The 14,927-nt window shown below is 50.6% G+C and overlaps 1 protein-coding gene across 2 annotated transcripts in view; it reads right to left on the reverse strand.

Moving 5' to 3' along the window:
- PLEKHA7 (pleckstrin homology domain containing A7) overlaps window positions 1–14,927 on the reverse strand; it is a 214,369-nt gene that overhangs the window by 26,418 nt on the left and 173,024 nt on the right. For both annotated transcript variants that reach the window (XM_060104315.1, XM_060104314.1), the window contains exons 11-13: window positions 13,300–13,822; window positions 12,451–12,537; window positions 9,788–9,841 (exon numbers count right to left, since the gene is read on the reverse strand). In XM_060104315.1, coding sequence (XP_059960298.1) covers window positions 9,788–9,841; window positions 12,451–12,537; window positions 13,300–13,822 — 664 coding nt within the window. The remainder of the gene's footprint in view (window positions 1–9,787; window positions 9,842–12,450; window positions 12,538–13,299; window positions 13,823–14,927) is intronic.

A 14,927-nucleotide genomic window follows, 5' to 3' on the forward strand; every position in this document is an offset into this window, starting at 1 on the left:
GGCAATACCTGCTTTTTTATGCTTATTTCATTTCAGGGAAAAAAGAAAACCTCTGAGATCTTTTAGTAGTACTTGTAAATTTCTCAAATTGAAGAAAACACAGACTTTCAAGTTACAGTATCATCAACTGTAAAGGCTTAAATTTGCTCCAAGTGAGTTCAGTATGAATCTTGGAAGATTTGCCACTGATAAGAGAGTTTTGCTACTAAACCTGGGGTCAAACATAATTAACAGAAGTCCACGACCCCGCCCAGGGCCATAGGATGGGTGGACCAAGAAGAACTAGCAAATCCCTTGGGCATCGTTGAGCCTTACTTCAAGGAAGTCTGAACAGCCCACCTCCCCATGACTAAGATCAGCCTTCCTCACTCTTCTGCTATTTGGGAAGAGGATCTGGTCAAGAGAAGAAACCTGGATTGTTCCTGGCTGAGGTTTTCAACTGATCCCTGAATAGCTGTACTTGCAATACAAGTTACAAGCTACCCTGTCCTCTCAAGAAAGGAAACCACAAAGCAGTAGACAAAAATCACCCAAACTTAGAAGCCAGTGGAATTTCACAACATTTGCCATCTTTCCCTAGACCCAGCATGGGCGACACGTTGCCCATCTCTCACTGACCCCTACGAAGTTAAACACTAACTCTTTTAGTCCATGTTTTCATTTCCTCCAAATCTTCTTCGTCAAAAACTGTGCAGGGGCAGGGGAACCATTTTCACAGATGTACCCCCGTGGCCAAACCATAGCCAGGTCAAACGTGCCCCTTGTAGGGGAGGCCGTCTGGCTGAACTCCATTTTGCAGATCTGACCAGAGAAATGGAGGATGGAGCTCGCCATGGCAGAGTCACTATGCAGAGGGTCCCAGTATGGAGGGACACACAGCTGCTGGAGAAATGGCCCTCACTTTCTCCCTACTCCATTAAGTTTGTGAGTGTGAATCAGAAGCAGAGATATATTAGCAAACATTCCCCTCAAAACTCAAGCCAACCATGTGCCCAAATCTAAAGGTCAAGGTGAAGGTCAAGGGAGAAGCCCTCTCCACGCCTTGAGCTGAAGGCTGAGCCTGGGCTGCAGACCTGCCCCCACTCATTCCCCTGCTCCCTTTGGCGGCACAGTAGAGGACAGGGACCACTGTCTTCTTTATCTTGGTAAAGTCAGCCCCGAACGGAAGGCCTGGCACACTAGAATGCACTCGGCAAATTGCTTATTGCCTCACAGGTAGGTGAAAGGGAAATACATGTAGGTCAGTCCTAGAAAAAGTAGAACTCCAGCCAAATTCTGCTCTTCAAACTGGCAAATTATGTGTACATACAACCATACACACAGTCACAGAACACACTGACCACAGCAACAATCCACAAAAAATGATGGCTCCTGCAAGGGTAGGGGGCGCAGTGGGGGAAGCGAGGAAGGGGAATTAATCCTGGTGAACCACCAACACCAGGCAGGTGTTGAATTTCCCAGGCAGGACTTGGGACCCTAGCAGGTAGAGGGAGGGGAGTCTTCACTCTGTGTCACAGTCCTTTGCCAAAGTGAGGAGCCATAAGCTTGTCTACTCTCCAAGGGGCTGACCCTTGCCTCACTTCCTAGGAAGAAATCATTTTCAAATTGAGATAATTCTTTGGGGACTTCTCCTCTTAGCAAAACTCTTCCCTTTATGTTACTGAAGCTTCTTCCAGATGATATGTTTTTGATACTGAAATAGCAAGGCAGAGAGTCTAACAGCAATGCCTCATTTATCCAGCACCATCAGGCAACGAATGAGGTATTTCTGCACAAAAAGGGCACTTTCAGAAAGCTGTCTTTTAAACTTTTTGATGGAAAGCTTTCTAAAAGTATGTCCTTTACTACCTTCACAGAACACTGAATATAAATTCAACCTTTTGGGGGATGAATCAGAGTCATTACAAAAATCAGTAATATAGAATTTCTTAGAAGTTCCTGTTTAGGACTATTTGCCTATCTAGCTAAATGCTCCCAAATTTCTGCGCTTTCATTTCCATTTCAGATTGACTTATGTTTCTTCTCTCTCTCAGGATATGAGCACTCCCTCTTTCCTAAGAAGTAACTTTGTCTTTGTCCCCTTTTAATGTGCTGCTTTTAAGGTGCTATGAATTAGGAGCTCAAATGACTGAGTCTATGAGGATTAGAAACTCAGCAGAAGGGACACACTTGCTGCTCTTCCCTGTCTCCCTCCCTCCATCTGGGCTTGGTACCCACCAAGGGACATCCTCCCACCCCTTGTGTCTGCCACTATTATGGGCCTTAGTAGATGATCTGTTCTGTCTTCCCTCACTTGACAAGAACCTAATTAGGAAGGACTGTGGGGACTGTGATGCGTTTTCTCTGTACCCTCAAAGCCCAGCCCAGGGCCCGGCGTGAGAAGCGTTTGCTTAGTGAGTCTGGGAATGTGACAAAACGAGGTGAGCTGGCTGTGCTCAGGGCCTGAGACCTCTTTCGGTGGAGTAAAGGTCACAGGGTTTAGAGCAGGGGCTTCGTGACAGTGTTTACACAACTCACAGGCCCTTTAAGCTTCTGAATTTAGCTTTGTTCCAGAGAGCTGAGGCTTCTAAGACACAGCCACAAACAGTATATTACATCTCATTTTCCTTTTAAAATTGCACTTTGTGATAGCAATGTTTAAATCCATTCAAAACATCAACTATGGGTCCCTAGCACCTCTGTCACCAGAAAAAGTGAAAGTTAGTGGGTACTCATCCATTTGAATGAGTCTCCACATCGGAAGGCAATTAAAGGCCTCCCAGGCATCTTACTCCCCCCTCCAGCACATCCCAAGACACCTATATGCAGGGCTCAAGATGACTGGACACAGCTCCTGCTTTCCAACCTGCAGCCTCCCTTGGAATGCTATAAAAGCTGGTCACGTTTCAGGCACTACCTCTGCATCTCTCAAAGGGGTGGATGGTGGGGAGGTGGGTGTTTTGTTCTAGTCCAGCTCCAGAATGTTTTCAAACATCAACACCCTGCCCTGAAGAAGAGCCACCCTAATCCCAGGGTCACGGTGGAATCTCAGGACACCCCAGCTCCTCCAAGGTGACCAGGAACTGCTGCTCCCTCCCAAGGAACCCAGGCTCTAGGGCAGCCCTCACCATGAAGGCAGACGAGCGAGAATGGGGACACAACACAAGCTGGTGGCAAGCTAGGCAAGCCCCACCACCCCCGCCCCCAATGGCAGCACAAAAGATGGAGTCACAAAACACTACGGATGAGAGGCTCAGCCTGGTGCACCAGCCAAAACGCTGAGGGAGCTTCAATAGACAGAAAATAAACCGAAATGACTCGCGGGAAGCCTGGAGGCGGTCAGGAGAGCCCCTGGTGAAGCAAGTGATGGAGTCGGCACTGAGCCAGAAGCAATGGAATGGCCCCGCCTGGAGATGCAGATCAGATCATCTTACGCTTCTCCGGGGCCGACAGCCCCGTGCTGACTTCTTCAGCACTTTGTAAAGCACGTTGATCAAAGGTTCATTATTTTTTATCTGTTCCAAACAAAAAGGCAAATACAACAAATCGTAACAGGTAAGACATCAAATGACATTTGAAGGAGCCAGAATTTGGAGAACTGGCAAGGGGAAACCTTAAGGAGGATGTGTGTTGTGCAGTTCAAATGAGTGTGTCTCAGTCTGGTTATGCGGCTTCCCAGCCGGTGGACCTTTCCAGACTTCAGTTCCCTCATCCGTAAATGGGGGATCGTAAGTGCTGCCTGATCTTCGTGCAGGCTAGTTTACGTGGGAGTGCTGATTTCAGTGCCCATGTCCTTCCTGGTTCTGCCACAGAAGGCGAGAGGGGACTGCTTCTTCCTCTGTCCTCCCCCCATCACATAGTGTAAGATACTGAACCTGTAGTTTAGAGTGGAGCCATGCATTAGTCTCAGCCCCACCCACCTTTGGTCCCTCAGACTCTCGCCTCCACACCTAAACCATTATGTCTTACCCATGATGCCAAATGCCTCCAGCTCCTTTGAGAAGGAACTGTCCCCACCCACTAAGACACTGGATCTCAACCCTGCCTCCACCACTGAGATCACCCAGGAGCTTTAAAAGACTGATGCCTGAGTCCCACTCCAAGAAAACTTGGATATAATTGGTCTGGGGTGGGGCCTAGGTACTGGGATTCTTAAAAGCCCTCCTGGGTGAGTCTGATGTGCAGCCAGGAGTGGGAATCACTCCACTGAAAAATGGTTCTCACACTTGAGCATGCTTCAGAATCATCTGGAGGGCTGTGAATATACAGACTTGCTGGGCCCCACCTCCAGCAGCTCTGGGGTGGGAGCCAAGATTGCTCATTTCTAACAAAGCCCCAGGAATTGCTGACACTGTTCATCTGGGATCACACTTTGAGGACCATTGCTTTTAAACCACGTTTCTCAGCCATACCTACACATTAGAACACCTAGGGAGTGTCTTTCTTTCTTCAAGAGTAATACCTGAGTATTACCAGTTAAATCAGAGTCTCTAAGGGGTAAGACCCAAGCATCCACATTCATTGCTCTAGTTCACAACCAGCGTTAACAATCTCTCTTCAGAATAAAAGACCTCCGCTTACTGTGCACAAGAATCACCCCAGAGCTTGATTTTAAAAACACAGAATTCTGGGCATCATTTCCAGTGGTTCTAATTCAACAGAACCCTCCAGATTTGCAATTTTATATCAAGCTCCCAGATCATTCTGAGATAGATGGTGTTCCAGACCATGACTTAAGAACTCTGTTCCAGAAGCTAACTGGAAACAGACTGCGAACAGAGAAGCCTAGATCTCAGGCTCTGTCAGGAAAAGTCCAGAGGCCAGGCACCTGGAGCCACTGATGACGTCCCTCACTAGGGACAAGAGCCCCTTTGGGGCTGACGTCAATCTGCTCCACCTAAAAGGCACCACCTGTGTGGTTGCAGGTGCCCTCCCCCCCACCTCACTTTACCAGCTGTGCTTCCCAGATGCATAAAAACAATTCAAGCCGTAAACAACAGCGAAACTTCATACCCCCTTTTCAGACCTGGCTCTGGTGTAGGGTTCTGAAGAGCAGAGCATTAATGCCAGAAATACAACTCAGCGAATGCAACTTCAGGGCAGATGAGGTACATGGCACACGGAAGAAAGGAGGCAGGTGTGAAGTTAGTTACAGGGTTCGAATCTCAGCTTTGCAGAAGTTACCTCTCTGATACACGGGTTCCTGATTAGTAAGGTGGGGATAATAATTCTTATTTGCTCAAAGGTGCTGAGAGGATTAAGTGAGATAATGAACAACAGGTGCCCCCAAATTGCCAGGCAAGAACAGGTGCTTAATCAGCGTGAAATCCTTTCCACCCTGGCACTGCCAAGTAAAATGCCAGGAAAGTAAACATTTCCAAAGAGAACACTAACACAGAGCATCTTTTAAGAGTGCGGCGTCTGCTTTTATTTGCTCATTTGGCACCCCAGCAGGAATGCTCACTTCAGGAGACCAAGCTCCACAGCATGTGGGCAAACACCACCAACGGGTTCTGGAACCCAAGCATCAGCTGATGGAGGCGGAGGGGACATGGGCTCTGGATCCTTAAGTCTGTGGCCTTTGGGACAGGGACGCAGGGGACTCTGTGCCAACCTGGTGGGGGCAGGGAGACCATCCTTCTCCAGAGAGGCTTACCTCTCCCCACAAGGACCAAGGAGGGACCTCTCACAAGAAGCTGGTCACAGCGGGGCTGTGCTTGGCGCCATCTCCACGACCAGGCTGGGCTACACCGCCCATTCAATTGTGTCTTCCGAGGCCCTCGTCTCAGGGACCCCCACTGGGCTCGCGGCAGCTCATCTTGTCTAGCACGTCACAGGATCTCAAGAGTCAACGGGCCTGAGGGTTTTCCTGATCCAGTCGCTCATCCCACTCAGTGCTCACCTGGCCTCAGCTGCACCCCAGTGATGGGGAGGTCACTGTGACCTGTGGTGGCCCTTTTAGAGAAGTCTTTCTTCTACTCAACTAAAACCTGTCCTTATAGCTGTGATCCACTTGTCTTAATCGCCCCTCAGAGCCACGGAAGACACATGGTGCCATTTTAGAGCTTTATAGACAGTCTCTATGTCTTGCCTGCATTGCCTCTTCCTCCTTCAACCAACCACACTGTAGCTGGGCTGCCTGCTGCTGTGTTTCTTGTTCCTGTCCAGTCTGCTTTCCATCAGGGAATCCCCCACCCTTCACTCCACAGGGAGGCTCGGCTGGGATGAAGCCAACATGAGTGTGCAAGTGGCCACCTTTCTTCCCTGGCCATGTGGAAAGTAGAACAGTTGGTGGCATGGCCTGAGCTCCTGGAACACAAGCCCTGGCTACGTGAACCAGTATATTCCCCTTGTGGCTCAGCAGGCTGATCTGGGTTTCAGATACCTGCCAACAAAAGCATCCGCCTGATACACTCCTCAGCCACAGTTCTTGCAGCCCCTCATCACCTCTCCTTTGATTCCAGCCCTTCCCTCGTCTGGATCCTGAAGTGAAACGTCCATCTGGGAACTCTACACCCCAGCTGGGTCTGAGCAGAGCAGGCCCACTGCCTTCCTGATTTGGAGGGAGGCCAAGGTGATGTCAGCCTTTCTGAATGATGACTCACACACAACACAAACCCCAGCATCTTTTCCCACCCATGTTGCTGGTAAGCCAAGTGTCTCTCACCTGCTGGTGCTGTTATAGGGGGACTGGTTCTCTAAGAGGAGCTTAGCAACTGGAGTAGCAGCTATGAGACCAGGGAAATTCTGGTATCAACACAGCTGTTTTTCAAGATAAACAGTGACAACTTCCAATCACTAGTTAATGTTTTGGTCACATACGGCTCCTAGCTGGTGAAACACCCCAAGGATGCAACCTTGTCTCTATCACAGCATAAACATTTCCTGGCAGAAGGACCCCAGTTCAGCTCCATAAAAAACTTAATACCTTTGGGTCCACAGTAGTAGAAGCAGCACTGTAAGAGCGGCTGGGAGGCAGGGTGATTAAGAGCACCAGCTTCAGGGCTTCCCTGGTGGCGCAGTGGTTGAGAGTCCGCCTGCCGATGCAGGGGACACGGGTTCGTGCCCTGGTCCAGGAAGATCCCACATGCCGCGGAGCGGCTGGGCCCGTGAGCCATGGCCGCCGAGCCTGCGCGTCCGGAGCCTGTGCTCCGCAACGGGAGAGGCCACAACAGTGAGAGGCCCGCGTACCGCAAAAAAAAAAAAAAAAAAAAAAGAGCACCAGCTTCAGAGTCAGCACTGCTCCCAAGAACTGGCTCCCCGGTAACTACTTACATGGCCTTGGGAGGGTCATTTACTTCTTTGAGCCTCAGTCAGTGAAAAAAAGATAACACCACCTCCCTTATAGGGCTACTGCCGCGGGTACATAATTTAACAGAAGTAAAACATGGTGACTGACACACATTTTACCCTCTGTTGTTATTCCACTTCTGTTGGCAGTCAGGACACAGACTCCTGGCTCCACTCTGCTACCCTATGCCTCAGTTTTTCTCTCTCTCTAAATCCCTTTTATTGAGCTCAAGTTCTATAATCTTTAAAAAGACCAACCTGAGCTGGATCTTCTCTCCAGGACCAACTGTGAGGTCGGCTATCTCACACAAACAGGAATCAGAAGACAGCTATTTCCTGTTACCCTGGCTCAGGCACTTTATTAAGTTCCCTCGCACCATGCACCAAGCACTCTGAAGAGTGTTTTTTGGTACACCTGTGCTGCTGTGAGCCACACCTCTCCCACAGGCCTAGGTACATCGTGGATGCTCTACAAATACTTCTGTGTCACCTGCATGGCCCCGGGCATGGTAAGGCCGGGGAACAGGGACATGGTGGTACACAGGGCAGGTGGAGGCCGGGGGCTGCTCCAGGTCAGATGGGGGAGGTGGGCATGGTGGAAGGACCTACCCAGGTTCAGAGTGCAGGAGGGAGGGCTGGGCTGCACATCTGGCCCACACCACCACGTCTGGGCACTGAGGCCTGACTACCATACTCACTCACTCATGCTCTACGTGACCTGAATACCATGTAAGCTAGAAAACGTCCTGGTTTTGAGAGAACCCTCCTTGTTTTGCTCATGTCTGAAAGCCAAGTCTGACTTTTCTTCACTACACCTTCCTTCCTAAAGCCTAGAAAGACTCCAGAACCTGGACAATCTGCCCCCAGTTTTCCAGCCACACCACCCTCACCCTGGCTCTCCCTGGCTCCCACAGTTCCCTTCCCTTTAACGTCAACCAACCTAAACCCTTGGCTCTTCAAGGCTCTGGACACACGCCACCTCCTCCAGAAGCCTTCCCAGCACTGCAGCCACAGTCATCCTCACTATCTCAGCTCTAAGCACTGGGCCAGACAAATCTTTATACGCTCATTGCAGAAAAGTCTGTGTTATTTCAGGACGCTTTCTTTCCCCGACCCAGAACATCTGGAAGTTTCTCAAGGCCAGAGAGCCTCGATTTTTCTCTTCCATCCCCCCTAGCTTCTCCAGAGCTGGATACAGCACAAGTGCTCATTACCAGATACATTAAGTTAACTGAGGGGTTCCTAATCAAAGGTCTTGATCTTGCCTCAGAGTGGGGAGGCCCCTCCTCTGCTGCCTTAGGACCTAATGTTCATACCCCTGCTTCTACAAGGCTGGGTGACAACCCCCAAGTTAAAAATATCTCAAGCCAGGTACACTGGGGACCGAGGGAGGCATGCCCCCCGCCCCAGTCACCTGGGTGTCCTCCCGCAGGGCCCGCTGCCCGTCCTCTCACACCCGCAGTTAATTAAAGGTCACATTCCTTCAGTCTAAGTCATGGCTCAGGCATAAGAAGTGCTTTTCACAGTGGGAGCTTTCAGAGAGCTGTGGGAACAGAACAATAGCAGCTCTCTTCCAGGCAGAATGCCTCTCGCTTCTCTAGCAGCTTTCCCGGCTGTCTGTGCTGTGGAGGCTGATTTAGAGCCTGAACTTCATCACCTACAGGGAGGGGCCCGACGTTCATCTCCTAAACACGGATGGGAGGGATGGGAGGCTCTGGTACCCCTCAGAGCCACATGATTCCATGTGGCACTTGCTCCCCCCCCACTACAAAACCAGACAATCCACCAAACTGCTTGTGCCTGAAAACCCACATCAGTGGCACCCTGTGAACCAAACCCATCCCCGCCCCACTGGAGGCTCTGAAGAAGCAACTGGTTATTATTTGGAGGAACCTTGTGGCTCTAACCAAGGACAGGAAGAAAGCAAGATCTCGTGCCCTCATTCTGTAAGCCAGAGACCTTACAGCAGAATTCACAAGAAACTGAGAAGAGCCCAGAGTCTGAGGCTACAAGAAATAAGACTCTTCTAAAAGGTACAAACTTCCAGTTATAAAATAAATAAATCATGAGGATGTAATGTACAGCATAGTGACTATAGTTAACAATACTGTATTGCATATTTGAATGCTGCTAAGAGAGTAGATCTTAAAAGTTCTCATCATAAGGAAAAAAAAAATTCGTAACCAAGAATGGTGATGGATGTTAATTAGATTTGTGATCATTTCCCAATATATACAAATATCATTAAGTTGTACACCTGGAACTAATACAATGTTATATGCCAATTATATTCCATTTAAAAATGAAATTTCCAAAAGCCACAGCAACCAAAGAAAAAAATCAAAAATCCCAAAACAAAAAAAATCCCCCTTCTGATTCAGACAGGAGACATCTTCATTTGAAACCTAGATTTGTAAGACCTGCAAGGCCTTTTTGGCTTTGGGGCTGGTCTCCAATGAGGCTGACACTCTCAGAAAGGTAAGTGTCGCAGGAAAGCAAGACCCCTGAGGCCACTCACCTTTAGGTCCAGATACTCCAGGTCTTTCTTCAGCTGGAGGTAGGTATCGTCAGCCTTCAAATGAAGCAGAGAGAGAGAAAAAAGCCAGTTATGAACACCAAAGGTGTCCACAACTCAGGGCTTCACGCGTGACTCATTTACACCTGTGCAGCTTCGGGGACAAGAGACCACAGCAGACCAACACATCCAGGCCACAGAGGAAGCACAAATGTCTCGGTGCAGCTCAGAGCTCTCTCAGCATGGTGGATCTCCCAGGTCTACCATGTGGGGAAAGCCAGCTTGTTCCCCCCATTGGCTGAGGACAGTTTGATGAGGAGGACGGAGACAGCACACATCCCACCAGGGGACCAGGACAGCAGAGCAGCTGAGGCAGAGGCGAGCTCCTGAGACAGAACTAGAGAGGTCTACCTGGAAGAGGACATGCCACACTCCAAACCTTTGCACTGGGCCACTTCACATGCATGAGGGAAAATGACCCCCTGATGGGTGTGGATGGATGCCTGGAAGAGGCATGGAGATGACCTAGGTGACCCAGGGAGGTTCCCTTTTGACCTTGGGTTCTAGAACGATAAGCACCAGTAGCTGCAGAAAGTTTCCTGGAAGTTTTGGCTCCGTTTGCTGAGCGTGGGGCCAAGGTGGCTGGGTCAGGAGCCAGATAAGGAAGGTCCAGGCAGACCTGTCTGCTTGTGTCATCTCTGACAGTCTGTTGAGTTCTTCAGTATAATTACCAGAAACAGTGAGCATAAGGAAAAGACTCTTTGATGTCCTAGAACTTGTGCTTCCTATGTAATGGATCACAGAAGCTAACTGTGAGGGAGAGGGGCTACGAAAGCTTAAGAAAAACAGTCCGGGCACTTTCTCAGCCAACGAAGAGGCCTCTCAGCAAGCCAAAGCAAGCCAGGGCTAGGAAGGTGGTCCAAGTTTAGAGCTCTGGTGTAAAACAAACAAAAATAAATAATGCAAAACGTTCAGGCAGTGCTTTTAAGCATGAGAAGGCCTGAAGGACCACTGCCAGGGACACCAGTGGTTTGCAAGATCTTATTTCTGTCCCTAAACTGTCTCTTTACCCATCCCTACTTCCACAATCAGCCCAGTCCCGCAGTAAGAGGGACAGAGAAATGTTATTAAAAATCACCCAAATTCACAAATTAGGATTTTGCACGTGCTCCCTTATATTCATTTTTCCAAATACATTTCCTGTATCTCTCAGGTCCCACTAAAATAGGACAGGTAAGGATAGTGACAATTCCCTCAACCTCCTCATCTGTCCTCTGCCTACTTCTGTGCAGCTCGGGGGACCAGGCTCGTGTGGACCAGCATCTTCTTTAAGATGCTCGGGATGCCCAGGAGAACGACTGTCTGGCTACTCCTCGAGGAGCTTGCCTGCAACCCTTCATGTCTCGGAAACAGTTTAGAACACTGTGCCAGACAGGACCTGGAATCTGGCTCCAGCCTGCAGGCCACTAGCTGAGGGATCCTGGGGAAGCCACTTTCCCACCTGTCCTACCTAACCTCTCCCAGGCTACTGTGAAATTCACTGGGATAAGGGGTGTGAAGATGCTCTGACAGTCAGCAGGGCACTGTCCAGATGAGAGGGCACCATGCCTTCTCCCTCCAGGCTGACACACACCTCTCAGCATCCCAAGGAGTACCCAAGGTGGCAACAGGATGACAGCTAGCACAGCCCTTGGACACGACCACACACCAGCCTTGCAGTCATTGCTCACAGGCAGAGAAGGCACAGTTCAGGTCCCTCACACTACATGCAGCCTCCACCCCAGCAACAGGGGCGTGGGCCCCATGACGGCTGCACCGTGTCTGGCAGTAGCATCCAGAAGCAAACAGGCAGGAACAAGGGAGAGAGCCAGATAGCAGGACAGACTAGAGCACGGGCACGAGGGAGCACAGGCCAGCATGTCACTCCCCTGTCCCCGGGGTGGCCCCCAGCCCTGAGAGCCCACCAGCGCTGACCTGGCAGGTGGGAAAGGTCAGCTCGTGCTGCAGTAACTGGCCGATGGCGAAATTTCGCACCCTGGCCAACTTGGCCTGGTGCCGCCGTAACCGGGTGAGAAGCAGTGAGAGCTCCTCCAGCTGCAGGTGTGTAGACACATCATGAGGAAATTAGCCACCGCAGGAGCACGACGCTATAATTACTCTTCACCCCGGTGCCGGCACAGCACTGATGTGACACCATTAAGTAATTATTGCATTAATTCTGTCATTAGGACAAGTAAAGGCACCGGCAGAGAAGGGGCTGCAGGAAGTAGTTTTTATCAGGAAACAGCCACCAGCAGTGCAACCTCACCCAGACTCGAGTTTTGAAGACAGTGAACTAATCAAAGCAAAGACCAGGAAGAAAGGAGAGGAGTTAACCGGAGAAAAAGGCAGGTGGCTGGAAAATGCTGCAGACTAAATGCTGCCCAAGAGAATAAACACCACAGTCTCCTCCACTTCCCCCCACCAGGCTCTTCCGCTGACCTCAGGAGGTCCCAATGCCAGCGGGATGGGCCTGAGCAAGTCATTCGACTTCTCTGAGCCTCAGTTTCCTCACCTCTAAAATGGGGATTGCATCTGACTGGCTCAGGGAAGAACTCTGATGAGATTAGCCCTTTGAAAGCTGGATAAGATCAGTCACCTGGAGGGGGAGAGGAGGTGCTGCTTACCGATTTTCCATGTAAACTGGGAGCACTGACAGTGTGGGTCATGTAACCCATGGAGGGCATGGAGCGTCGGTCCACATGAGAGGAGTTCTGCAGGAGGGGAGACATGAAGTCACACCGAGAGCTGGGTGTGGAGGGGGGCGGGGGCCAGAGCCTCTGCCACTCACTACCAGGGCAGCCAAGCACAGGGCATGGCACCTCCCTCAGCCTCAGACTCTTCATCTGTCAAATTAGGATACACATCTTTCTCACCAGGTTATGACGATGACAAACTGTGAGAGCCCCTCCGGATTTAAAACGTAAGTCAGGTTATTATAAATAATTGAACTAGTTAAACACAGACATCTTTCCCTGCCTTCCAAGCTGCAAGGAAGCAGACTTCTAGTTGTGTGACCATGTGCAAGTAACTTCATCCCTTAATGCCTAAGAGTTCTCATGTGTGAAATGGGCACACGGGTATCCCCTGCTTTACAAAAGTTCGCTTTATGCCACTTTGATTTTACAAAAGACCTACCTTTAGCCCCTGTTTTTGATAACCGAAATCCAAAGGCGATTTTCACTTTCACAGAAAATGTAATTGCTTCTTCGCTTTATGCCACTTTGGCTTACTAAAGGTTTCATAGGAACACTCTACCTTCAGATAGCGGGGAAAACCTGAAATAATAGCACCTACCTCATAGGGGTGTTGTAAGAATTAAAGCCTTTAGCGCTACACCCAGCACTGAAGTACAGTACTATGTAAGTGTTACCTATCATTATCCTACATTGCTCAAGTTTGTGTTCAAACCATGTGAGGCTCCTAACGCCCTAATGCTGGGCTCCAGCAGTCTGGCAGAGCCTCCGGAGTCTCACCTTGGTGGTGTGGCCCCACGCCTTCCTGGGAGAACCGCTCAGCGAGATGTCCACACTCCTTCTCTGGTCCGGGGGCTTCACAGTGACCCGCTCTGCTGGCGTGTGTGGCCGCCGGGGTGGGAAGGCCCTCAGGGGTCCCAGGGGAGGGATGTCCGAGGGAGATGGAGGCACGGAGATGGAGCGGGGCACCTCTAGCATGCTCCTGCTTCGGCCCTGGTCGGTGAGCTCTGGGGAGCCGGCACAGATGGGCGCCGTGGGGCTGCCGTGCCGGAACTGCTGGCGCTGCTGCCACTCGTAGAGCTGCCACACGGTGCCATCCCGGTGTGCCCGGCGCTCCTCACTCGACATCTTCAGGTGGCTGGCTCGGTCCTGCGCGTACTTGTAGTCACTCGGCAGGTTGCGGGGAGGGGGTGAAGAGCCCCCTGAGGGGCGTCGGCTGCTCTTGGGAAGAGTCTGGTAGTTTTCTGGGAAGGACAGGGATTGGCTGGGACCCTGGCGAGGAAGGGTCTGGTCCAGGGGCAGGCTGAGGAGAAAGGAGAGGACAGGTAAGAGGACCAGCAAGGGGTCTGCTGGGCTTCTGGAAACACAGCTAGACAAAGCCACAAAGCCAGGCACGTGAGGGAGCTCTGTATGAGCCCCAAAGAACAATCAATGCAGACACCCAGGACTTCAGTCACTTCTTCCCTTTGCAGAGGATTCCTAAACCACTTTATCCATCAACTTTGGAGTGTCAACCCCGCTACCAGGACGACTTGGCTGCCCCACTCCAAGTACAGCATGATTAAACCTGCCTCTCTCTCTCTTGCCATCAGTCAGCTTTTCCATCAGGTGTGCACATCTCTAGGAGATGTCTCACGGTCACCAAGACGTTCCCCAGCACCAAGTCCTGGAGGTTCTTAAAGGAAGTGGCTGGCATCAGTTCTTTTCTTTCCCTATTACTTTTTTTTTTTTTTTTTTTTTTGCGGTTCGTGGACCTCTCACTGTTGTGGCCTCTCCTGTTGCGGAGCACAGGCTCCGGACGCGCAGGCTCAGTGGCCATAGCTCACGGGCCCAGCTGCTCCGCGGCATGTGGGATCTTCCCGGACCGGGGCACGAACCCGTGTCCCCTGTATCAGCAAGCGGACTCTCAATCACTGCGCCACCAGGGAAGCCCTATTACTTTAATCCAGATCCTGATTAACTACCTCCACCCAGACAACTCTGAGACCTTCCTAACTAGTTTCCATGCTGTACAGAGCCAACTGCTTGGATCTAATCACTCCTGTGCTCCAAAACCATCAATGGCTCCCTAATGCTTATGAAATAAAATGTAACCCCCTTCTCCTGATACTCACAGCTCTCCAGCACCTGACCTCAACCCACCTTCCCTTCCTGCTGTTTTCTCACTGCTCCACCTACCCGGGCCAGGATCAAATTGGGGCAAGTTGGCTGTCAAGGGTCCAACATTTAAGGAGGCACCCCCCTCTCAGGTGCACCCTTGCACTTGCTGGAGCCTGAGTGTGAGGGCCTCACCCTAATATTGCCTGGCCTCCTACACACTTGGACAACTTTCTGCAGTAGAAAAAGCAGAGGAAGTCTGACCTAGGGTTGAATCCACTGGCTGTGTGACCTTAGGCAGCTTACCTGAC

This window comes from Mesoplodon densirostris, chromosome 7, assembly GCF_025265405.1.
Source record: "Mesoplodon densirostris isolate mMesDen1 chromosome 7, mMesDen1 primary haplotype, whole genome shotgun sequence".
Taxonomy (NCBI): Eukaryota; Metazoa; Chordata; class Mammalia; order Artiodactyla; family Ziphiidae; genus Mesoplodon; species Mesoplodon densirostris.